A 23,769-nucleotide genomic window follows, 5' to 3' on the forward strand; every position below is an offset into this window, starting at 1 on the left:
TGATAAAAAGGGGTAATTATTTGGTGTTAAGCTTTGTTGGTGATATCACCATCAACACATTCAAATGTTGGCTAAAATAACTATCTCTAGTGAGAAATGAATGCCTTGAAAAATACAAACTCACATTTATTCATTTTCTGCTATTAACAAAGGCAGAACTTATTAAAAACCAGAGATAAATCCAACTTGAGGCATAATAATTTGCTAGTTGTTTTCCTTTGCAGTTAACATGAATTATATACAAATCTTTAACATTTAACATGTCTATCTAGATGTTTGGAATGAACAAATGAGTCCACAACTGCTTGCTTCCCTCCTCGAAGCTATACGTGAGTATCTCACAGGGAGACTGAGCTCATGCTACTGTTCTTCTCTGCAGCCTAAACTGCTGGTGAGTCCTCTCCTCAAGCTGGTTCAAAACCACAGCTGGGATACAGGAACATGACAGCAACAGCTGAAGCTCAAAAATGAAAGGTGTGAGTCACATGCTATGGCAGGGATGAACCTGTAGGACATTATACTAAGTGACATAAGACAGTCACTAAAAAGATAAATACTGTGACTCCACTTACAGCACTGTATCTAAAGCAGTCCAATTCAGAGAAACAAAAATTAGAATGGTGGTTACCAGGGGCTGGGAGGAAAGGGAAATGAGGAGTTGTTCGATGTGTGGATATTTTTAATTCTGGAAGATAAAAAAATTCTGGAGATCTACTGCACAACGAAGTGAATATACTTCACACTAGAGCACTGCACACTGAAAAATGTTTAAGATGGCAAGTTTTTTTTTTTAAGGATTTTATTTATTTATCTGAGAGAGACTGGGAGAGTGAGAGAGAGAGCATGAGCAAGGGCAGAGGGAGAAGGAGACTCCTTGCTGAGCAGGGAGTCCAATGTGGGGCTTGATCCCAAGACCCTGGGATCATGACCTGAGCCAAAGGCAGATGCTTCTTGGACTGAGCCACCCAGGTGCCCCTAAGACGGCAAATTTTACACCATATGTTTGTACCACAATTAAAAAACTTTTTAAATAAAAATAAAGAAATGGGGTGCCTGGGTGGCTCAAGTCGGTTAAGCATCTGCCTTTGGCTTAGGTCATGATCTCAGGGTCCTAGGTACAGCTCCCTGCTCAGCAGGGAGCCTGTTTCTTCCTCTCCCTGTGCCCCTCCCCCCTGCTTGTGCTCGCTCTCTCCCTCAAATAAATAAAATCTTTTAAAAAATTCAAAAAAGGGGCGACTGAGTGGCTTAGTCATTAAGCATCTGCCTTTGGCTCAGGTCATGATCCCAGGGTCCTGGGATCAAGCCCTGCATCGGGCTCCCTGCTCTGCGGGGAGCCTGCCTCTCCCTCTCCCACTCCCTCTGCTTGTGTTCCCTTTTTCTCTGTGTCTCTCTCCGTCAAATAAATAAATAAAATCTTTAAAAAATAAATTAATTAATTAAAATTAAAATTAAAAATTAAAAAAACAAAATAAATAAAAATAAAGAAATGAAAGGGGTTATAGACCTAAGAAAAACATGTTAAAGCAATTCAACAAAAACTAGCAAAGGCCCTTCAACTGGCTGCCGTGGACGAACAGGAAAGGCCAGGCTTTAACGCAGCTGAACCAAAGGATGAGTAAAGCCAAGAGGCTAGTTCTGAGTCCGCCTCTTCCTATTCCTTCTCATTCAGTTTAGAAGAGATTCGATAGTTTTCTGGTCCAGACAGAAACTGGAGTTTCTTTCACATATCCTGCCATGTGGCACCTTCAGTCAATATCTGAACCCCTCTGTAAATGAAAATCACCACCATGTACCCTTTTGTATATGAAATGTATAAAGCATATGGTAAGTACTTAATAAATATTTTATTAAAGTGACACTAAAAACTTCTAGAATATCATCACCACTTCTTCAAATACAAATGACAGAAGCTGAGAAAAACTATTCTGATCCACGATTAACAGGGCAAATTAAGTTAAGAATTGAGTGAATATCCATTGGCAGGCCTTTTTTATCTGAGTATTTACATTTACTCAACAAATGCTACTTGTGGACTCTTAACATTAAGTACAGTTCAAAGGAAGGTTATCAATGTAAGTATTTAAAAAAAATAATTTCCAGCAACTAGCTTAGCAGTCCTTACTTCAATTTTATAAACAGCTAAAAATTGATGAAGATTTAACAATATTACTTTATTACCTCATCTGATTCAAAATCGACCCCTTTAGCTATTTGGCTCTGGGACATGCGCTTGCTTGATGATGATGTGCTCGACCACCTGAGGCAGAAACATGGAAAAAAACAAAGAAAACGAACCAGAGGATTCATAAGCCGTTTTAAGCTAAATTTTTCATTCTAGTAGCAGCCATGAATAAAAATAGCTAATACCTTCCCTTCAACCTATGTTAGAGACAGTAAAAACTTAATGGTGAGGAAAAGGACTCTGGGGCCAGGGTCTGAATTCCAGCTTTGTCTTTACTGGCTATGTGGCTTCAGGCAAGTTACTTAGCCTCTCTGCCTCAATTTCCTCATCCATAAAATGAGGATAATAATAATGTTTTAGAGATTTACTGTGTTAATATACGAGATCAGTGCCTGACATATATTCAGTACTACACTGATCCTTATTATTATAGTGCTTAGCATATATTAACATGCATCTATCATCCCCCACTCCTGAAAACTGTTAACATTGAAATATTTGTATTTAAGTACCAGTTATGTTTCTGTAACAAGATAAAGAGATTTCAGGGCAGGCTCACTGCTTTCTAGGGTTACCTCACTGTTTATATTATTCGTGTTCAATCCAAATCAAATAGCAAATATATACTGAGTGCTTGCTCTTTTCCAGGTACTCTATAGGCCCTGCAAAACATCAGCGAAAGATCATGATTCCCATCCTTATGAAGCTTATTAACTTGTGGTAATGGAACTCGTATTCGTATGTCTTTTTATCAGTAGGAATTCTAAATCCTCTTAGATCAGGCCACTGCAGCCTATCCAGCCGGCCTGGTTTTTTACTGCCTATGAACTAAGAATGGTTTTCCCACTTTGCAATGGGGTACATTTAAATGGTTATACAAATACCTACATGATATCCTCAACTTTGCCTCTTGGTCTGCAAAGCCTAAAATATTTACTATCTGGCCCTTTAAGAAAGTTTGCTGACTCCTGTCTTAAATGAAAGCAGCTTGTAAATTCTTAGCTAATAATTTATTACCATGCTTTGGGATGTTATAGCGAAAGAAGTATGTCTGAAGGTCTTGTCTGGACAAGTAGGTTGAGAATCAAGAGGTCATGTGTCAGAAGGAAAGGAAAAAACCACAGGTTCATCTACATAAAAGTAAAGGACTGGAGGATCTATCAGGCAAACGTGATGGGCAACAAGGCTTTAGAAGTAGAGATCAAGGAAATTGATCAAGTGATCCATCTGGGGCGTGCCCATCTCTCTATACTTGACCTAAGCAGGAACTGGTCAGTTGTTGACTTGTTTCTCTCTGTGACAGGAAGAAGCAGATCATTAAGAGCATAGAGCCACAGTGCGAAGGTGGCAAAGTTAAGTGAATGTGTTCTTCTTGGGGGTTGGGCAAAGGGGGGGGTTTACGGAAGGAAACACCACTGAGACCTGACTCTGCTTCTGATGACTCCCCAAATAACCAATAGGACCCAGAAACAAGCCAGTCATCTATGATGGACAGTGGCTCATCTGATCATAGCAAGAGTCCTAAGTTCTACATCAGGAAACCCCACAGACCTACAGATCTCATCTGCAAAGGATCCCCTATCCTTAGAAATCAACAGTGGGGAGGGAAAGAAATTCTGATTTGCTGGGTCGAACAAATGGGCCTTGTCCTGGATATGAGAAAGGGTTTGATTAGGTTCATGTGGATGGCTAAAATAAACAGGGTGTGTCAAACTGAGCGCCAAGGGCTGTAAGTTTTCTACCTTTTTGTTCAGATATCATTTGGGGTCATAAATTAGAGGTCCCGTCTAGAGATGTTCAGCCAAGAAGTCCGTTGTAGCAGTGTTCTAAGCACAAGGTAACATGTTAAATTGGCTTTATATTGTATCTGGCACATAACAGGTGCCGCAAAAATGTGAGCTCCCCACCACTCCAAGGTTGAACAGAATCCTCTCAATCTCCGCTCCCCCTGCCCCCCCCCATGGGGCTGGGTCTTCAGTTTATCTGCCACCTCTATAAAACCTAAAGGGTCCTCTTATTCCCAGTGCAAGGACAAAGTTTGGACAACTTTTCCAGGGAAAATAGGCTTTCTGTTACCTGTCTGGCAGAAGGGAGTTTTACAACTGGAAGTTACTTCCTTTTTCATGTTAACTGCTGGGCATATTAATGCTTTTATTGCTTACCATTCCTCCTATTATTCTTGCTCCATTTTCCCTAGCCTGTTATTTAATTTATTTAATAAACACAGAGCTGTTACTGTGTGTCAGGCACTGTACTTAGCACTTTATAAATATTAACCCACTTAAATCTCATAACCCTATGGGGTAAATATTATTATATTCTTTTTACAAAACGAGGATACCGAGGCAGAGAGAAGTAAAAAAAACTTGTATAAGGACCATACCTAGTAAGTTGCAGAGCTTAAGTACTGTAAATAATCAAAATAACCATATAAACCATGCCATTAGTAAGTAATTCTTCAAAACCCGCCTAAATTGTGTCATTCAGTTGCTGTCATCAGAAACTACAAATCTACGGTGGCTGATTTCAGATCTGCTGCCAAAATGTTAATTTCTAAATTGCCTTTCATCATTTAAACGATGATGCAGGTGATGCATGATGCAATTCTAAATTGCCTGCACAATGGTTTGAGAGGTGAATCTATTATGCTAACAAGCAACAGCAGAGACAGGTCTGGAGCAGAATGCCTGGATGTGTGACTAGCTGGGTCACTGTAGGTAAGTCACTTCACCTACTTGCTTCCAAGTGCCTCACTTTCTTCCAGGGGAAAAATGAGGATAACATAGTTACAGCTTCATCTCCCTCCTGGGGTGCATGTGAATACCCCACAAGCTAATTCACATGTAAAGGCTCAGAAGAATAAACAACTCAGTTATTTTTATTACCTCACCAGTAAGTAAGAAAGCAACATTTTATTCTACTGAAAAGCAGACAACCCCAAATGGTAACAAAATCAAGATATTTTTCTTTAATACCCTTAAAATATATGTCAAACATACTAAAATAGTATTTTCATTAGTTCCAATAATGAAAAATAAGGACCTCATGCAAGCTAAAGTTCTATATTCCTCTCAACTACTGATGCACAACTGGGGGAAAAAAAACCTCAGAAAGCTACACCTGTTCTTGTTTGTGTGTGTTTTTACTCACAAAGACAAAAATGACCCAACAAGTACAAAAGGGACTCTCTTCCTTCAATGGACATATTCTGATATTCTTTCAATAAATCTTCTTTTCCCTAAGCAAATGTGAGTTAGGTTTCTATTGGACCAAAGAACCAAAGGAGGCCTGATTAATATAGGACTCAAGTGTAAGACAGTAACTCAAGACTGAGAAATTCTATCCCAATTATCCTCAACTATGGACCACAAAAACACAATCTGACTCGCATCTGAGCCTGTCTTGGTATTCTGCGCTCCCAGTTTTACCAAGGCAGGCACTGGCTTTGGTAACTCTATACTCTTCTGGGTCTTTCTCACTGCTTCTACTTTTCCTAAATTCTAAAGGTTAAAACCCAGGTACTGGAACACAAGCCCTCTTTTCTCTCTACCTTCTCTTTTTAGGTGATCAGTCCATTCCAATGATTCAAGTTAAGTATCCGTGTATCAGTTATATGTTGTTGAGAAGTAAATTTAGGTGTCATTCAAACCTCTTTATATGAACTCTGGACTCATATATCCAATTGCCTACAACCACCCCCCCCATATAAATTTCACAGGCATTTCAAACTTTCCACGTCTAAAGCAGAACTTTTGATTATCTGCCTATCATCCTTTATAAAAATCTGTTTCTCTTCTTTTATGTCTTTCTCAGTGTATGGCACCAAGTGTTCAAGTAGGAAACCTGGAAATCAACCATGATACCTTGTTCTCCCTCACTCCAAATATTCAATACATCCCCGACTTCTGCCATGTCTACCTCCCAATATACCCCGAAACCGCCTATTCTCTCCCTTTCCCCTGCTACTGCTCTGGTGCAAGCCTCTGTCATCTTTTGGGGACTACCCACAGCACGCTCCTTTCAGGTTAGCCTACTTCTACCCTGCCTCCTGTACCACAGGGATCCTTTATAAACTTAAATCAGATGGTGCCACTACTCTCAAAATCCTTCCATGATTTCCCTGCATTTATAATAAAGTCCAAATACCTTACCCTGCTCAACTCTTCCTGCTTCATGATGTACTCCTGCCTTTCCTATTCGTATCTCAAATCCCTTCTTTTCCATGTTTTAGTTACTGGCTCCTAAACTACAGTAAACTTGTTTCTTTTTCAAGAGGCAAAGGATCTGTACTCAGAAAACTACAGAACACTTATGAAAGAAACTGAGGAAGACCCAAATAAATGGAAAAACATCCCATGCTCATGGATTGGAAGAACAAATAGTTAAAATATCTATGCGACCCAGAGCAATCTATACATTTAATACAATCCCTACCAAAATACCATCAATTTTTTTCCACAGAACTGGAAACAAATAATCCTAAAATTTGTATGGAACTAGAAAAGATCCCAAAATAGCCAGGGGAATGTTGAAAAAGAAAACCCAAACTGGTAGTATCATAATTCTGGGCTTCAAGCTCTACTACAAAGCTGTAATCATCAAGACAGTCTGGTACTGGCACAAAAACAGACACATAGTTCAATGGAACAGAACAGAGAACCCAGAAATGGACCCTCAACTCTATGGTCAAGTAATCTTCGATAAAGCAGGAAAGAATATCCAATGGAAAAAAGACAAATGGTGTTGGGAAAATTGGACAGTCACATGCAGAATGAAACTGGACCACTTTCTTACACCATACGGAAAAATAAACTCAAAATGGATGAAAGACCTCAATGTGAGGCAGGAATCCATCAAAATACTAGAGGAGAACAGAGACAGCAACCTCTGTGACCTCGGCCGCAGCAACTTCTTGCTAGACTTCTTGTCTCCAGAGGCAAGGGAAACCAATGCAAAAATGAACTATTGGGACTTCATCAGCATAAAAAGCTTTTGCACAGCAAAGGAAACAGTCAACAAAACCAAAAGACAACCTACAGAATGGGAGACGATATTTGTAAATGACTTATGAGATAAAGGGCTAGTATCCAAAACCTATAAAGAACTTATCACTCAACCCCCCAAAAAACAAAAAATCCAGTCAAGAAATGGGCAGAAGACGTGAACAGACATTTCTCCAAAGAAGACATACAAATAGCCAATAGACACATGAAAAAATGCTCAGCATCACTCAGCATCAGGGAAATACAAGTCAAAACCACAATGAGATACCACCTCACACGGGTCAGAATGGCTAAAATTAACTCGTCAGGAAATGACATATGTTGGCAAGGATGTGGAGAAAGGGGAACCCTCCTACACTCTTGGGAATGCAAACTGGTGTGCAGCCACTCTGGAAAACAGTATGGAGTTTCCTCAAGAAATTAAAAACAGAGCTACCCTATAACCCAGCAATTGCACTACTAGGTATTTACAAATATATATATATTTACAAAGATACAAATATAGTGATCTGAAGGGGCACCTGCACCCCAATGTTTATGGCAGCAATGTCCACACTAGCCAAACTATGGAAAGAGCCCAGATGTCCATCGACAGATGAATGGACAAAGAAGAGGTGGTATATATGTATACCACCTATATAGAGAGTAGTATATGGAATACTACGGCCATCAAAAAAAAAATGAAATCTTGCCATTTGCAACGACGTGAATGGAACTAGAGGATATTATGCTAAGTGAAATAGTCAATCAGAGAAAGATGATTATCATATGATCTCACCCATGTGGAATTTAAGAAACAAAACAAAGGATCACAGGGGAAGAGAAAAAATAAAACAAGATGACATCAGAGAGGGAGACAAACCGTAAGAGACTCTTAATCACAGGAAACAAACTGAGGGTTGCTGGAGGGGAAGGGGGTGGGGGGATGGGGGAACTGGGCGATGGGCATTGGGGAGGGCATGTGATGTAATGAACACTGGGTGTTACATTACGACTGATGAATCACAGACCTGTACCTCTGAAATCAATAATACATTATATGTTAATTAACTGAATTTAAATTAAAAAGAAAAAACAAACTAAAAAAAAAGAGAGAGAGAGACTCCATATGTGCTTTTCCCTCTGCTTTTTGTAAGGTCAAGTCTCTCAGTAAGATTTCAGCTTAAACGTGACCTCCTCAGACGCCTTCCCTGATCTCCCTTTCAAAGCAGATGTCTGTGGCCTGTGACATTACTCTTTATTGCTGCACCCTGGTAATTTTGTAGGGGCCAATGGCAGGCCACCCCAACATGGGTTACTTTGGCATGAAGATTATTTTGAGTTAAAAAGCAATAAAACTCAGGAGATTCAGGAAAAGTTCTTTACCTTCCCCTCAAATGCCTAAAAAGGATTTAGATACTGGACCTGTTCCAGGAAGAGAGCTATCACCATAGATAGGTAACTACATTATGGTATGAACTAGGTATAGTAGATAGGGAGGAACCCAGCAAGGCCTGTTTGATCAAAGTCCTCTCTGTCCTGATTCGGAGTGGCCCAGCAAACATTTGTTTACCAAGCATTTACTCTCTTTTATCTTCCTGTGAATTGCTTTCTTTCCAGTCGATGTCCAAGACCCCTACCCCCTTTCTCCTTAGTTCAGAAGGACATATATACCTCATTTTGTCCGTCTTTGGAATTTCCATGTTTGTGTGGATTCCCCCTATGGATGAAATTAACTTTGATTTCCTCCTCTTAATCTGTCTCATGTCAATTTGGTTCTTAGCCTAGCTAGAAAGATCTTGAAGGGCAGAAGAAATTCTTCCTCCCTGACAAATTATTTTAAATATTCTTACACACCTGTTGATCATCAGCCCAAACATTAGCTACCTTCTTTGTGAAGTCTTCAGTGACCTATTCTAGAAGACAGTGTCACTTCCCTTAGATTTCATTACTTGAGTAAAACATTTATCTTGTTGGATTATTAGTGCCTTGTAATTAGCATACTGTTAAAGTGGAAATTCCTCGAAGGAAGGAGACATTTCTTCCATTATTTCTACCCCCAGCTCCTAGCATAACATGTAACTGAACAAACAGGTGGCTGTGTAACTACACATACCCTTTTCCTAACAGAGACCCTTAATTCACAAAAAGCATATATTCTTAGTGGGGTCATTATCACACACGAGGAACAAAAACTGGTTCTAGGAGATGGAGTAGGTGAAAAATCTGAGATACTACAATGGTTTTGGCCTTTCCCAAGCTCAATCCTACCCAGCAAAATTTCATTCTTTAGCATTTAATTTCTCTTATTTTAATTAATTTAAATCAAATTTAATTTTTATCCTTAGGTAATGAAAACAAGGTTGAGATCATGAAAACAAGGGTGAGAAACACTGAGGTAGGGTTTTTTCTCATTCTCCCCCTTATTGCTAACAGCTTCTGCTTAGGCCATTACTCTTGGCTGTCTTTCTCCACCCCTCTGCTCCAGATGATTCCTATCTCAAAACCTCAGCTAAATGTTACTCCCTCTAGAATCCTTTTTCTTCTTCCATAGCCCATAATTCTTGCTCTGTTTTCTAAGCGCCTATGAGCACTCACACCAAGTCTGTATCATAAAATTTCACACATAATTATGTACTGACTCATCATCCTTTAATGGATTGAAATGTGTTCATCTCTCTTTTCTACTATAACTTATGTTGCCTAAAGGCAGTAACCATGTTAAAACATTTATTCTGTCCCCCATCAGACCTTACATAATGCTCACACAGAAAATCAGAGTTAAAACAAGTTCTTGATTATTTTCTTAAGTAGAAATTTTCATTAACTGAGCTTCAGTTAAGCAGTGTCCACCTAAAATACCAACACAGAAATGCTAACAGTGCATCAAGCCAAGCTTTACAGTAATAGCAAAAATGGCAAAAACCAAAAGGGGCAGGAAAAAGCATATGAGTGCTCCAAAGGCAGGAAAAGCCAATGTGATCCTGTCTTTAGTGTTCAGCACAGCACCCTGTGTAACTCGGTATGTAAAAATGTGATAATGAAGAAGAGAAGCTGAAATCAAATATTAAAAAAAATACAAAACTATTTTCTGTTAGAGAGAACACAGAACTCCATCAGGAAAATTCTTGAGTAATAAAGGCAAAAGGAAATAAATTACAGGTTAAGTTTCATTGAAAAACACCTGCAGTAATGCTGTATCACCTCTATGAACTAGCCCTTGCTCTATTTTTCACTTCTCTATTTACTTGACCAGTTGAAACTAAATCTATTAAACTTCTATGGCACAGAAAAACATATAGGTAGAATTCTGGATAATTTTAAATTTTTTCAGATGTTTCTTCTTGCAGAAAATCACTGCACCTACCTCTGTTCTGTTTTTGAAGTGGTAGGAAAAATGTCTTCTTCCATATCTGACTTATCCACCTCAATCACCTAAGGGAAAAACAAAACAGGGAAGAGTTTTTATGGGAATGGAATTTATCTGAATAAAAATAAATAGTTGAATTTCAAAAAAAAATTTTTCAAATATAAAAAAAAAAAGTCAGAAAAAAGGGGGCAGAAACCAATTGTTAAAACTGAAGCTTTAGGCACCTGGGTGGTTCAGTGGGTTAAGCGTCTGCCTTTGGCTCAGGTCATGATCTCAGGATCCTGGGACCGAGTCCCACTGCATCAGGCTCCCTGCTCAGTGGGGAGTCTGCTTCTCCTTCTCCCTATGCCCCTCTCTCCCTCCCTTCTGCTCATGCATACTGTCTCAAATAAATACGTATAATCTTAAAAAACAAACAAACAAAAAACAAAACCTGAAGCTTAGCCTGACTTCCCTCCAATGTCACTCTTCAATCACAAAGGGTATTCTATACATGTCTGAGCTCACTTTTCTCCTGAACACCATGGCAGCCAGGGTACCTAGAGAAATATGCAGTTAGACGGGTGAATGACTCACACAACATCATGTGAAGACAGTGCCTGTGGACCTCTTGGGTTTTAGTGAGGAGTCAGACCATTAGTGTTCCATTTCCAGTTTAAAATTAGGTATAAAACCATGTGGGAAGTACTGGATATCTACCTTTCTATTATATTTATCCCCGTTAAATATCATTTGTTAGTTTTAGGTCCCAGTAGAGATATTTGTGATTCTTTTTTTTTTTTTAAGATTTTATTTATTTATTTGTCAGAGAGAGAGAGCACAGCAGGGGGGAGTAGCAGGCAAAGGGAGAAGCACGCTCCCCAATGAGCAGAGAGCCTGGGATCATGACCTGAGCCTAAGGCAGATGCTTAACCAAATGAGCCACCCAGGAGCCCTGAGATATTTGTTATTCTTGGTTCTATCATCCAAAATACTACTTATCTCTCTACGTTTTGTGTTATCTTGACACTTAATACACACATTTGCTATGTCTTCAACTAGCGAATGAAGCCAAGGACAAAAGAGTGAAAAAAACAGCACCTGAGATCTCCCCCTCCAGGCTGACATTGAACTACTAATAAAAAATTGTTAAATGTAGTTGTCCAAGAAACTATGAACCCAGCTATTATTTCTGCATTTTGTCATAAAACTATCAGAAGACCGTCTTATGTACCTTGAAAGAATCAAATGTATTCAACACTCCTCCAATCTACCACTGTGTAACCACAATCAAAGAATGAAAAAAAAAAAAGCTAGTTTAGCACAACTTGTTCCTTTTGAACTCATGTTCCTGTCTTACAAGAGAAAAATCTAGAAAAGACACTACCTTGTAGATGTGCTAATTTTGCTTTTAGATGATCTGCAAGTGACAGCAGGCAATAGTTGAATGCAAATAATAAAATGGAGCTCAGGATAAAAGTTATTAGCACTGGCACCCACATACCAGCAACAACAGGAAGTGGGGGGAGATGAAGTTAAGGGAGATAAAAGGACAAAATGAGAATCAGAGCAGAGAAGTTTCCTGGAAAAGGGTCAATTGTGTCACATATTCAAGAGACGGAGTATGAAATTGGAAAAAACGCTGGTGGGGCAGGTCTGATACGGAACACGGATTCTCAACTGGAGGTGATAATAACTACTATTCTGGAAACTTATGGACATGTCTGGAGACATTTCTGATTGTCATAATTAGGGGGATTGCTACTGGCATTTAGAGGGTAGGGGATAAGATGTTGCTAAAACCCTACAATGCAGACAACAGTCCCTCCCAGTAAGACTTACCTGGTCAACAGTGCTGCTACTGACAACCAAGACTTATCTGGTCAACAGTGCTGCTACTGAGAAACCCTGACACAGAATCAAGAGCACTGCCTTAGGCGTAAAGACATGTGGGTCTTGAAAGTAAGATAATACGAGCACCAAGCCCATATAAAATCTTGGAATCCAAAGGAAGTACAGAGGGCCTATGTTGAATCTAGAGCTTAAGACAGAGGTCCTTACATTCTGGCTGCTTAGTTTGTCTTGAGTCTAGCTCCAGCCATCAGCGAACAAGCCACAGTATTATGAGAGGGTAAGTAACAAAAGGAAACCAGATTTAAGTAAGACTTCTATACGTACTGAACTCCAATCTTCAATATTAATATTCCATGCATGGACCTTTTTGGCTTAACATTGTTATCCTTGAAAATATTACTGTAAACATTCATTTATGGATTTCTAATCATGAGATACAGTATTTAAAGAAAACAAAAATCCTAGAAGCCCTCAGTCTGGATAATCCATAAAATTCTCTCCAGCTTTAATGCTTCCCACTTTTTCCTTCTTTTATTTACTTTGTAGATTAAAGAATTGACAATTCATAATGCAGGGAATAGAAATTATTAACACACAACTATAAAACTTTTTATCTTACCTCTGAATTATTCTTAGCAGCAACATTTCGGGGCGGCTGCTGTCTTGCAGATTTAAAGGCTATAATGTGAAAGAATAAACATCCATTATGTTATTCTTAAAATAACAGAAAAATTTGTACATATTGTTAGCTAAAGATCTTGTAAGCTCTATCTGCAAAAATCCATGATGGCCAATTATAAAACATTTACATTTTTTAACATCTAAAGGGAGGTGGAAATATATGTTCAAATAAATCAATGCCCAGCTGCCAGTCTCCTGATTTCCTGGCTTATTCAAATATAATAACAGGTAACACTCATAAATACACCTACACTAAAAATATTTTATACAAACTACATGAAGGATAAAATCTGACCATCTAATGGATTAAACTCCAAATATATTCTTCTTTCCCTTACAGTTGGAAGTACCATTCCCTGTGGCTATATTAGGAACCCTGTGGTTCCAGGAAGAGCTTTCTTATTCTCCTCTACTTTGTTAGCCATATCAAAGGAAGAGTCCAGGGGGAATCCTAGAAAACAGTGTATCTTTTATGCTATGATAACACTTCCTTTAAATCCTTACATTTTAGCTTTAAAAACTTAGAAACAGGGGCGCCTGGGTGGCTCAGCGGTTAAGCATCTGTCTTTGGCTCAGGTCATGATCCCAGGATCCTGGGATCAAGCCCCGCATCGGGCTCGATCCCAGGATCCTGGGATCAAGCCCCGCATCGGGCTCCCCGCTCGGCAAGAGGCTTGCTTCTGCCTCTCCCTCTCCCCCTGCTTGTGTTCCCTCTCTCGCTGTGTCTCTGTCAAATAAATAAATAAAATCTTAAAATAAAACAAAACAAAAAAAACTTAGAAACATGAAGTTTAGCTAACCCTTTATTTTTTCCCATGTTAAAACAATGACACTGTGATCTTATAATAAGAAATATGTGTTTGGTCTTGGTCCCCATTTCTGGCAGAGCTCCTAAAACCCCAGGAAATTCCTAAGTACTAAGAGCCAGGAAAGTGACTTTTCTTAGGTTAATGGAGTGACTTTTGGACCAAACCTAAAACTGGGGGCTGGTTGCCAGAGGAACCAACCAGGAAATCCGGAAATGAAGGTTAGAACTGTCTCATCCCATGATTTCCATGGAGACAGGAGGTTGAATCAATCGCCAATAGCCAAAGATTCAATCAATTAATGGTAATGAAGCTGCACAGAAACCCAAAGGAAGGGTTTGGTGAGCTTAGAGGTGGTGAACCAGACTGCTTCCATACGCCAGGGTGCTGGCCCCCAAACTCTCTGAGGATACGATTTCTTTGTCTGCGACCTAGCTTTTGTATCTCTTCACTGGCTGCTGATTTGTATCCTTTGTAATAAACCAATAAATTTAGTGAATAAACTAGTTTCCTGAGTTCTGTGAGCCGCCCCAGGAAATTAATTAAACCCGAAGAGGGAATTAGGGGAAACTGATTGATAGCCAGTCAGTCAGAAGCACAACTAGATTTGTGATGAGCCTCTGAAGTGGAAGGAGGCAATCTTGTGGAACTCAGCCCTTAACCCTGTGGAATCTAATGCTACCTCTGGATAGACAGTGTCAGAATTGAGTCGAATTGTAGGAAACCCAGCTGATGTCCAAGAATTGCTTAGTGGGGTGAGGTAACTCCCCACTCCCCCCCATACTGAATTCGGCATAGAATATTTAAAACCTAGAATAAATTTCAAACTGCCAATTAAGAGTTTTATTTTCTCTTAAGCCTTACCAGTTTCTTAATATAAAACAATGCTTTCCCCCAAGACAACCCCCAAACTGAACAGGGCAAGAGGAGGAAAAAAAGACAGAGGCCTTGAAAAAGTCAAAAGCTCAAAGAAACCCACAAAGTCCAAAATTCTTGTAGTCTGGAAACTAAGGAATTGTTCTATCTAGCCTAAATCTATGATTTGTTCATTTTTCCTATTCCAGGTCTATCCCCAGTCTTGTGATGTCTGAGAGGAGAGATTAAGGGCAGAAGCAAAGTTCTTATCCACTCTACTCAATTACTAGGGCCTCACATCCTAACTCTACTCAAAAGGCTAAACAGGGCAACTGAATAAAAAAATCAGCCATCATGACTCTTAAAGAATATGCCCAATAATTATTCACTAATTGACTCCTCAAACTCTCACATCCTGAAGAGCCCTCCTAAAACAAACAAAAACAAACCAAACCCTCCTTTCTTTTTATCCCCAACAAATGTCAGTGAGAGAAATTAACTTTATCAGAAAAACAAGCACTGAGGTCTGTCAGGAAGGCAATACAGTATGGTGGTTGTAGAGTTAAACTCATTTTGACTGATTAGCTGGGTGACCAGAGCCAAGCTCCTTGGCTTCGTTAAGTCTCAATTTCCCTACCTATAAAATGATGTGGGAAACAAACGCAAAAGAAAAATTATTAAGTTTCCTTACTACCTACAGCCCACTGACAAGTCCTTGAAACAGGCAGAGTGACATTCCTCTAGGGACTCAACTGCCTTGAAGTTGATACTTTGCTAAGGGCAAAGGGCAATCTTAGCCCAACCCCAGGATCCTGTAAGTCCACTTTAACATATAAAAAAAATTCCTGTGAAAACTTCCTTTATCTCTAACCCCCAAGATACATGTTGGCAATCATCCCCTAAGTATATGAACCACCGATATACATCTGAAGGGTCTCATGATGGACTTTTTACTAAACAGTAATAAATGACTTTTCCTAACAATAGCTAGCCCCCTCAGGATCCTGGAAACCTTGTTTCCAAAATACCTGGGAGGCTTACACTAGCCTCAACCCCCTCCCAACTTGAAAGTATATAACGGGCCGCTCCTCATGACCCCCCCGTGCAGCTCTTTCTGCCCACGGGTCCTGTTCCTGTGCTTTAATAAAACCATCTTTTTGCATCAAAGACGTCTCAAGAATTCTTTCTTGGCCATCGGCTTCGGACCCTAACGTCTTTCCTACATCACAAAATAGTGTTAATAATTCATGCAGAAAATCACTGAAAAGATAAAAAGAGGTGGTTAATGGAAATAATTCTGCCAAGTGCCTAGGAAGTAGCAGGTATTCAAATAATGTAGCTAGCAGCAGTAGCCGTAGATGTGGCAGTGGCCGCCATGATGGTAAACCACACACAATCACAGAGCCTTCAGAGGGACTATTCACTTACTCACCACCCTCTGCAGACAAACTTCAAGGGAAAAATTTGGGCTGTCAACTATTATTTACAATTGCTGCTGGCTGGAAGTGTAATATCTATCGTTTCCAACAAAATTCCAGTACATTAATAAATCTCTACACTCCACAGGGCTTGATAATGGTAGAACTGTACCATTATAGCTCTCTTCATATTTCCATTTCCAATAGGGGTTTGGAAGTTTCAGTTTTAAAGGTGCTTTTGTCCCAACGTTACAGTAGCTATAGTTATTTATAATAACCCATGGTTATTTTGTCAAAGACTTAACACCAAATCTAACCTAATAAAAATGTTTTTCATGTATGTGTTAAAAAGTCTATTTCACTTTTCAAAAAAGCCCCAATGTTAGAGATAGTTCAGTTGTAAACCATTTGACCAAATGAATTTACATAAAAGACAAATTTAGACAAATATTTATAAAACATCCATTTTCTTAAGTTTATCTTAAACACTGCCACTAATAGCAGCAATCATTTTTTTGGATTCTTACTAAATCCTGTGCTAAGTAATGTATACCCATAAGTTCAATGATACTTGTAACTACTCTGTGGAGTCAGTACTACACTGCCAATTTTATAGCTAAGGATCTGAAGCTTATAGAATAGAAACAGTTTACACTTACTGGGGGCTTAATATGTGTATATACTATGCCAAATAGTCCACATGTATCGTCTCATCAATCCTCAAAATAACCCAATGAGATAAATGCAATCGTCAGCCCACTTACAGATGAGGACACTGAAGATGGAAAGCCCAAAAGGACAAAGAACTAGTAAATCAAGGAGTCAGAATTCAAACCAATGGCTGACTTTTTTTTTTTTTTAAGATTTCATTTATTTATTTATTTATTTGAGAGCGAGAATGAGAGAGAGAGAGCATGAGAGGGGGGAAGGTCAAAGGGAGAAGCAGACTCTCTGCCGAGCAGGGAGCCCAATGCGGGACTTGATCCCGGGACTCCAGGATCATGACCTGAGCCGAAGGCAGTCGCTTAACCAACTGAGCCACCCAGGCGCCCAATGGCTGACTTTAGAACCATGCTTTTAACCTTTATGCTATCCAATCTCTAAGTAACTTTTATTCAGCCATTCTCAAGTATTTAATAAGCATCTACTACAGCCAGGCACTACGGACACCCTGATGAAATGATGAAAAAGAATGACTCCACCCTTGTTCTGCTGGTGCCTGCAGTGTGAGGGCGTGAAACCAGCCAGTGAAGAGCTGGCGGGCCATACGGGTCTGATTCCAAAGCCCAGGTCTTAACCACACCATCTGCTACAAAAGGCGCCACAATTAGATTTTTTCCTACACATAATTCAGGAAATCCTAAATTTCATATTAATTTGGCTCACTTTTTACAAATGAATATTACTTGTAAAAAAAGGGTTATTTGCGAACATTTTAAAGCACTGTAACTGCTCTCTTGTCTTCTCTATACAAACAGAAGCTTTATTCCACATTCTCAATGGGTAACAGAAGAGGACTCATGAAACAATGTCTGTGAAAAGCCTCACAGGCATAGCAGTTCTGAAAGGAGCTGAGGGCAGAAAGTGGAAAAAAAAAATGCTCACAAAAAACCCTATGAGATAAAAAGTTCTAGATGCAAAGGAGGCAGCCACATGTGAGTTTTAAAGAAAGAAAATAAAGATAAAAACCTCTGTATTTGTTTACTGTGGTCTAGGTTTTCAGGTAAACACTGCTGCTCAAAGCAACCCAAATTGCTTCATCAAACATATAAAAAAAAATTCTAGCGGCACTGAGTTGCTGATCACATAAAGAATTAATAGGCCAAAACAGAAGAAAAGCTCAAACTGAGAGAGGCAAGCAGAATCCTTTTCCCTGGGGACCTGTTATCTGAACAAATGTTCACACTGGTTTTGACAGTTCTGTAGAGAGAGGGAAAGAGCTACCACAGGTCAAGGCCTGCTCAAGGTAGGGGGCCTGATGCATTTCCTCCCTACCTTAAGCTGGGACCCCAGTGGTTAAGGAGAGAAGCAGATGTAAACAGGATTTTGCAAGTACATTATCAGCTGGTCGAACCTCAAGTCACAAGTTTAAATGTAGTTTAATGTGGCCTAACACTTGTGGCGCCCCTAGAAGCCTGGAGAAACAAATACGAATCAACTCTGGGGCAACTTAACTTCAATCCTAACCTCAAATTATTCCTGCTGATCATTTCTTAGGGACAACAGATAATGAAACATGCAAGGAAACAAGTCACCGTAAATGAGAACCAACAGAAACAGAAATCAGAAATGGACAATAAAAAGAGGCCAAAGACAGTCAGACACTGGGTCATTAGACAAAGACTAAAAGAACAAATACCCTTACTAGGCACACACAAAATTACAGAGAGGCTTAAAAACATCTGCAGGGAATTTTTAAAATCACACAGTATATTTCAAAAGACCTAAGTGGAATTTCTACCCCCACCAAAAACAATGAAAATAAAAAATTCAAAGGACAGTTTTAAGAACAGATGGGCATGGGAGCCTGCTTGGCTCAGTCCATAGGAAAAGCGACGTCTGATCTTGGGGTCATAGGTTTGAACCACATGTTGGGGTTAGAGTTTACTTAAAAAAAAAAAAAAACAACAGATGGGTGAATCAGAAGATCAATATAACACAGGAAGATAAAACAAGGGAAAATACAAGAGATTAGTAGTCCCGGGAGGACAGAGTAAATCTTACATTTAAATAACTGAAGACTCTGAAGGGAGGAGAAAAAGAGCACAGAGGTATTATCTAAAGGGAAAGGATTTTTCTTTTCTTTTTTTTTTAAAGATTTTATTTATTTGACAGAGAGAGACAGCAAGAGAGGGAACACAAGCAGGGGAAGCAGGAGAGGGAGAAGCAGGCTTCCCGCCGAGCAGGGAGCCCCATGCGGGGCTCAATCCCAGAACCCTGGGATCATGACCTGAGCCGAAGGCAGACGCGTAACGACTGAGCCACCCAGGCGCCCCAAGGGAAAGGATTTTCTAGGAGCAATGAAAGACACCAATTCACAGTTTCATGAAGCCCAATAAATCCTAAGCAGAATAAAAAAGAATCTCATATTAAATTCATCACTGAAACTGCAGAACATCAAAGACAGCCAGCTGGAGGAAAAATAGACTACTTCAAAAAAAAAAAAAAAGCAAGCTTAACTAATATTAGCTCACTTCTCAACAACAAAATGGAAGCCCAAAGACTCACTTTAAGTGATTAATTCTGCCCATTTGTGGCAAGGAAAGCTTCATATAAAATAGATAAGCCAGGACGAAAAAAGGTAGTTTGGGTTAAGGTAAAGGTGGGTATGCCTTTGTGTCACACGCTAACCAACTTCTGGTGACTTAACCTGGAAGTGTACATATTTTTGCACTTTATTTTTCTATCTCCCTCTGTTTTTTCTTTTTCTTATAACGAACATTTTGTAAAGGCCTACTACGTGCCAGACTCTGCCTCTCATCTCCAGAACAACCCACTATGTAGAGTCTATTATGGAAACAAACTTAGGAGTCTAAGTGACTTGTTAAAAGTCACTAGGCGTTTTTACCATGTTGAACTCTGCCTAGATCCTTTCTATGGTGCTTATTTTTCCCCTTCTCTGCTTTTATCTTACTCCTGCCAAGAATGGAAGAACACCTTTTTGGACGCCATTTCCTAAAAGACAACATGCTTTTGAAGTCAAGATAAGAACCTTAGCTGGCTCTCCTCAAGTACTAAATAACCAGAGTAAAAATACAGCAACAGAACTTTTCAAAAATTATTATTATTTTTTCAAGTAGGCTCCATGCCCAACATGGGGCTTGAACTCACAACCCCGAGAGATCAAGACTTGAGCTGAGATCAAGAGCCAGACACTTAACCGGCTGAGCCACTCAGGTGCCCCCAGAACTCTTGATAAGAAGTTTCTTTAAGGGGCGCCTGGGTGGCTTAGTCAGTTAAGTGTCTACCTTTGGCTCAGGTCATGATCCCAGGGTTCTGGGATCGAGCCTCACATCGAGCTCCCTGCTTGGCAGGAAGCCTGCTTCTCTCTCTGCCACTCCCCCTGCTTGTGATCTCTCTCTCTCTCAAATAAATATTGTTTAAAAATTAATTATTAAAAAAATTTTTTTAAAAAGTTTCTTTAAGAGTCATTTACTGGATTTACGCAACTGATAAACTGATGAACACTAAAACAACAACAACAAATAAGAGTCATTTACTGGATTTGATGTTTGTTTCCTTCCTCCAATGTCAGCTGCCATCCAATAAATGTCCAAGACTTCCTCTGATGGTGTCACAATTCACTTCCTTCTGGGGCAGTTTACTCTATCTTTACATTAATTCGATAGGTTATTCTGTATAATGCAAAGACCTCTCTACTGAGAACCAGTAGCTAGGTCTCTAATCTTATCTTGCTCTGTGAACTAGCAGTACAGTTGACCCTTGAATTCAGGGGTGAGGGGTCCGGACCCTTGCAAAGTCCAAAAATCCCCATGTAACTTCTAACTCCCCGAAAACTTAACTACTAATAGCCTATTATTTATTGGAAGCCTTACTGACAACATAAACAGCTGATTAATACTTATTTTGTATGTTGTTTATATGCTGTATTCTTACAACAAAGTAAGCTTGAGAAAAGAAAATGTTAAGAAAATCATATTTTTCATATGGAAGGGAAAATACATTTACAGTACTGTAATTTATTGGAAAAAAACCCACTTATAAGTGGACCTGTGCAGTTCAAACCCATTCTGTCCAAGGATCAACCCTATAGTGGTTAACCACTGGTTCTGGAGTCTAGGGAATGTGGGATTAACCCAAGTTCTAAAATTTACTAGCTGTGAGACCATGGGTAAACCGCCTATCTTTTCAAAGCCTCAGATCCCTTTTCTGTAAAACAGGGATAACGTAAGTATCTAACCCCAGAGCTTTGAGAAGCATGCAGTAACTCTTTTATAGACATTAGCTATTATGAGTATTATCTTAAATACAGATCACAGACTTTTTTGTGCTAACCACAGAGCCGGAGAAAAGCAGCATAAGAAAGTAAATAAACACTATATTAAGAAGTGGTACTTTCTTGATCATTGTTGACATACTGACCAACTGACTCATTTTTCTGTCTTCAGGGTCTCTCTATAAATAGGAAATAATCAAATCTGTCCAGAAGTAAGGGATTATAAAAAATACTTTTCAAGGTTCACTCTTTTCAAAAGCTCTGATGAATGGAAAAGACCTTTTAAAGAATAATTTATCTTGTAATGCTAATAACCCTTTTGACGCCCCCCCCCAACAATGGCAACACAAACCAATGAGGTTTCCTAATGAGGATTTCCTAGGTCTTCCTATGTTGGAATTTATAAATAACTGCTAGAAAAATCATTTGCAATCCATACTTACCATCTATAATAGACATGTTTCTAGGTGTTGACATAGTAGCCTTTGAACTTCTGCTTCGAGTAGAAGTCTCTAGACCAGTGCCTATTGTTAGAATAATGAGCAGTCACTATACAATTATATCAGAAGCCAAGGTTTTAAGACAATGCCAAAATGAAATGTAAATAAAGTTACATCAAAACAGTTTATGTATAAAAAGTCAAAGACATATATAACAAGAAACACATAGTCTAATCACTTTTCAAAAACTATACTTATACCACATTTGGTTCATACTCTTCCAATCAAAATTTAAGGAAACATTTTGTAAACTTAAGGATAATGAAAATAAATTATCACTAGAGGATGAGGATCTCTTTCCCTGAAAATTTTTTAACTTTTAAGTGCTATTTTACCAGCTTAAAATTCCAATGGATAAATACTTAATAAAAACAATTTAAAAATATTCCTAGAAACGAAGCCATACAATGCATCAGGAAATCACTGGATGACCAATTTTCTATTATTTGGATTATTCAATGACAATAGTCCCACGTTAAATACAATGATGGCAATTAATGTTAATGACTGCTTTAAGAAATCAAATTGTTTTAGGGTAGTATTCTTTTTGAACAAATTTTATGAAGCCACTTTATAAAAATAAAGGCATTTGTATCCTATGACAGTAACAAAAATAATGTTTATGACCTGCAGTTTCTTCCTCCTGCCAATGGTCATTAGATAGCCATTTTCCTTAGCAGCTCATATCTGCCCATTATTTTATAGGTGTGAGAGTAAATATAACATTAAATGTATCCAAAAGATACTGTGTGAGGAACACAGTGAAGTTCTTAGAAAAAATATGTTGTTAAGAGTCATTAAAACAGGGGCGCCTCGGTGGCTCAGTTGTTAAGCGTCTGCCTTCAGCTCAGGTCATGATCCCGGGGTCCTGGGATCGAGCCCCCCATGGGTCTCCCTGCTCCGCGGGAAGCCTGCTTCTCCCTCTCCCACTCCCTCTGCTTGTGTTCCCTCTCTCGCTGTCTCTCTCTCCCTGTCAAATAATAAATAAAAAAAAAAAGTCATTAAAACATTATGTTTTATTTATTTTTTTTTTTTAAAGATTTTATTTTATTTATTTGACAGAGAGATAGAGAGCACAAGTAAGCAGAGAGGCAGGCAGAGAGGGAGAAGCAGGCTCTCTGCTGAGCAGGGAGCCTGACGCGGGGCTCGATCCCAGGACCCCAGGATCATGACCCAAGCCGAAGGCAGCCGCTTAACCGACTGAGCCACCCAGGCGCCCCAAAACATTATGTTTTAAATATGACCATTAAAATCTATTTAAGTCAACATACATGTCAGAACTATATTAAAGACTGGCTTTATGCAATACAAACACAAAATTTTAGAAGACAGCCACACTTAATTCTGACGACAGGAATACGATCCTGTGTGTCCCGTTCAGCTGCCAAGACTGAAGGTGTGTGCAAGCCAGTACTGAGTGCTAACCTCTGCCTCTCTGAGACCCCCCTCTCCAGGCTGAGTTCTGCCCTCTTCCTCCTCGGCGGCCTCTTGCTCGGCCTCCTCCTCTGCTGGCGGCTGCTGCTGTGATGTCCTCTTCAGAGTCCTCAGCCATCTGTTCTGCCAAATCTATACTCATAAGGTCCTCAGCACTAAAGGCAGAAGCAGCGTCCTCAGACTGAGATCTGAGGGCTCTGGCCCTTGTCATAGCCTGAGAGGGAAAGAGGAGAAAATACACATTAGTAGGTAATGCAGCATCCTAAGTCACTGATCTGGTCATTCAGGTAACATGCACTATTGCCAAACTGTCTACACTATTATTTTTCACTAATCATGCTATAAAAATGCCAAGCAGGACAACTCCCCTCCCCTATCTGTCAAATTCAATTCCTATGATTTGTCAGATCAATCCGCCATACTACCTGTAAAATGAGACCTTTTGAAAAGCTGTGCTGAGAACGATAGAATTCCATAGAATCAAAACTTTTAGAACTGGTAGGAATATTGGCAATCGCCCCTAATTCAATATCACCATTTGTAAGAGACTGTCATCATTTGAGCTACTCTGTACAATGGGCTCTTAATACGTGACAAGAAAAATGCTTACAAAAAATGTGTGTTATCTGTGGGTGATGAAATTTTAGGGTGCTCTTTTCTTCTTTATTCACAAATAGGATAAATTTTCTACAATATAGTTTTTCTAAAATATTACTCTAATCAGAAAATTATGAGCAATCATCTCTTAAAA

General features: G+C 39.3%; 1 protein-coding gene across 3 annotated transcripts in view; it reads right to left on the reverse strand.

Moving 5' to 3' along the window:
- Positions 1–23,769, reverse strand: part of MRE11 (MRE11 double strand break repair nuclease) — a 77,838-nt gene that overhangs the window by 4,083 nt on the left and 49,986 nt on the right. For all 3 annotated transcript variants that reach the window (XM_028119612.2, XM_028119611.2, XM_028119613.2), the window contains 5 exons: positions 23,010–23,232; positions 21,528–21,608; positions 12,987–13,045; positions 10,532–10,599; positions 2,179–2,257 (listed from right to left, as the gene is read on the reverse strand). In XM_028119612.2, coding sequence (XP_027975413.1) covers positions 2,179–2,257; positions 10,532–10,599; positions 12,987–13,045; positions 21,528–21,608; positions 23,010–23,232 — 510 coding nt within the window. The remainder of the gene's footprint in view (positions 1–2,178; positions 2,258–10,531; positions 10,600–12,986; positions 13,046–21,527; positions 21,609–23,009; positions 23,233–23,769) is intronic.

Source organism: Eumetopias jubatus, unplaced genomic scaffold, assembly GCF_037043125.1.
Source record: "Eumetopias jubatus isolate StellerSeaLion01/CBP00866 unplaced genomic scaffold, mEumJub1_p1.0 scaffold_13, whole genome shotgun sequence".
NCBI classification, from domain to species: domain Eukaryota; kingdom Metazoa; phylum Chordata; class Mammalia; order Carnivora; family Otariidae; genus Eumetopias; species Eumetopias jubatus.